The following is a 1968-nucleotide window of genomic DNA, read 5'->3' on the forward strand; positions in this document are numbered from 1 at the left end:
CTTCCGCAGGCGGTTTGCGGTTGATCGGAGACCTTTGGTCTTTCACGGATTATCAAAAACACAAACTGAGAACAAATCAACGAGGAAAAAAAGTATTGAGATCTATAAACTTCACATATTTAGTTGCATTGTTAAGTACGAACTAACGCCTGAGGATTTAACGATTTTTTGAAGTTGTTTTTCAACTATTTTTATTATACTTTTGAATAACCCTGTGATCATAACTCATTTCTCGTTGGCTTCTTAGCAAAACCAAACCAAAAGTCAAAATTAAATTTAAGCAGCAGGAGCAGGAGCAGGAGTGGTTGTAGCATAAGCGGCAGCTGTGCACAAACCGGCTGAAACGTCAAAGGCCTTTCCTTCCGCACATTTCTGCAGCGAAGCCACCTTGGTCACTCCAGAAGTGTAGCACAGATAGTAACTGGCAAAGGTGGGGTCCATCGGGTTGGCGAAGTTACCATCCTTGGGGCAGGTGAATTTGCATCCACTTCCATTGACCGTATCGAAGAGGGTGTTGTTGGGACATTTCGCCATATCGACCGACGACAGGACGCCTTTATCGTCGTAGGTGCAAATGGCGAAGAAGGTCTTAGAAGTGCCATAGGTTCCGAAGCCCTTGGTGGGGTCACATTTGGCGGTCATGCAGTCCGCTACGTAGACCTGCAGTTTGCACAGTCCAGTGTCGGCGTTATACACGTATTTGGGTGGGCATGCATACACAGATGAATCTTCTCCGGCTGCCTCACAGTAGTGGTATTGGGTGCAGTTGTAGGGATCTGGGGGTAAAAATGAGGTATGAAGTACTTAATTCAGAAAAAGAGTGTTTGTTGTCCAACTTACCAGGGAACTTGCCAGCATCGGTGCAGGAAAGAGGTTCTGGAGGGCAAGCGGGCGTCGCTGAGCAAATTCCAGCCGAGCAGTACGGTTTGGTAGGGGAATTCACACGGCAATTCTGCTGGGTACTTGGAAGCTTACCGGAACAAACCAAGATTTGATTGCAATCGTAACAGGTGCTGTAGTAGTTGACACCGTCGCAAGTCGGGGGAATTACTTCAGCAAGTCCCACAATTGAAAGCCCCGATGGTTTTTCCCGAATCAACGTCCCAGGAACTTCTAGCTCAGCCGAGGACACTCCGAGGAGTGCGATGAGAACCAAAGATACTATTGCAATCATTATGCCTTGCCACCTGTTACTGATGCCAATCTTGGATTTTCTGCTTCGTTTATATACTAACTGTTTCCATAATCTCAAATCCTATCAGAGCAATAATTTCCTGGAATTCTTATTTTGGCAGTCACATTCGGCGCTGCAAAATTTTCACGGGAATGCGAGTCCATTGTTCCAAAGAAATGTAAATATGCTTATCAGTTTGAGAAAAAAGTTATAGAGAATAAAAATGCAATGGTAATTTGAAAATGTTTGTCTATCATAGGATATAAAAGATGATGATGGAGCAGTTGAAATAAAATTGGAAACGAAACAGAAAACACGAGACATTATTTCTCAGAAAGATAACAAAACCAAGAAATGATGGACATGTTTATATCCTGCAACGCATCTTTGCATTCGTTTATCTTAAGGAATTTAGAATTATGTCGGACCGCGCAGATGCCGTGGAAAAAATATCGAATATTCTCTCAACAGAAATCGGAAAATTATTATATAAAAAAGTGTTTTCAGAGAATAAGTATTTTATCATTAAATAAAATTCGCAAAATATAAATGGTTTTATGCAATTCAGTACTGGAAAGTGAACTGTAAGGTGAAGTGCTTTTTTCAATACTGGTTTGTTTTTCTGCAAAAGTACACCCAGATAAATTTTTATTTTAATTTTCAAAGGATGCGTCTTATGAACCACAATTTAGAGTGTAAAATTGTTTTTTATAAGAGTCTTATGAAATTCTTACAATGAACACATTCATTCATTCCATTTGTTTTTTCCTCGTCAACCGAAGAAATGATAGTTA

General features: G+C 40.8%; 1 protein-coding gene across 1 annotated transcript; it reads right to left on the reverse strand.

Annotated features, from left to right (window-relative positions):
• Window positions 1-264: 264 nt before the first annotated feature.
• On the reverse strand, window positions 265-1207 carry LOC129750117 (uncharacterized). Its single transcript, XM_055745346.1, has 2 exons — window positions 841-1207; window positions 265-776 (listed from the first exon to the last, which is right to left on the reverse strand). The coding sequence occupies exons 1-2, from the start codon at window positions 1172-1174 to the stop codon at window positions 277-279; spliced, it is 834 nt and encodes a 277-aa protein (XP_055601321.1). The 5' UTR covers window positions 1175-1207; the 3' UTR covers window positions 265-276.
• Window positions 1208-1968: the final 761 nt, after the last annotated feature.

Source organism: Uranotaenia lowii, chromosome 2, assembly GCF_029784155.1.
Source record: "Uranotaenia lowii strain MFRU-FL chromosome 2, ASM2978415v1, whole genome shotgun sequence".
In the NCBI taxonomy this organism is placed as follows: Eukaryota; Metazoa; Arthropoda; class Insecta; order Diptera; family Culicidae; genus Uranotaenia; species Uranotaenia lowii.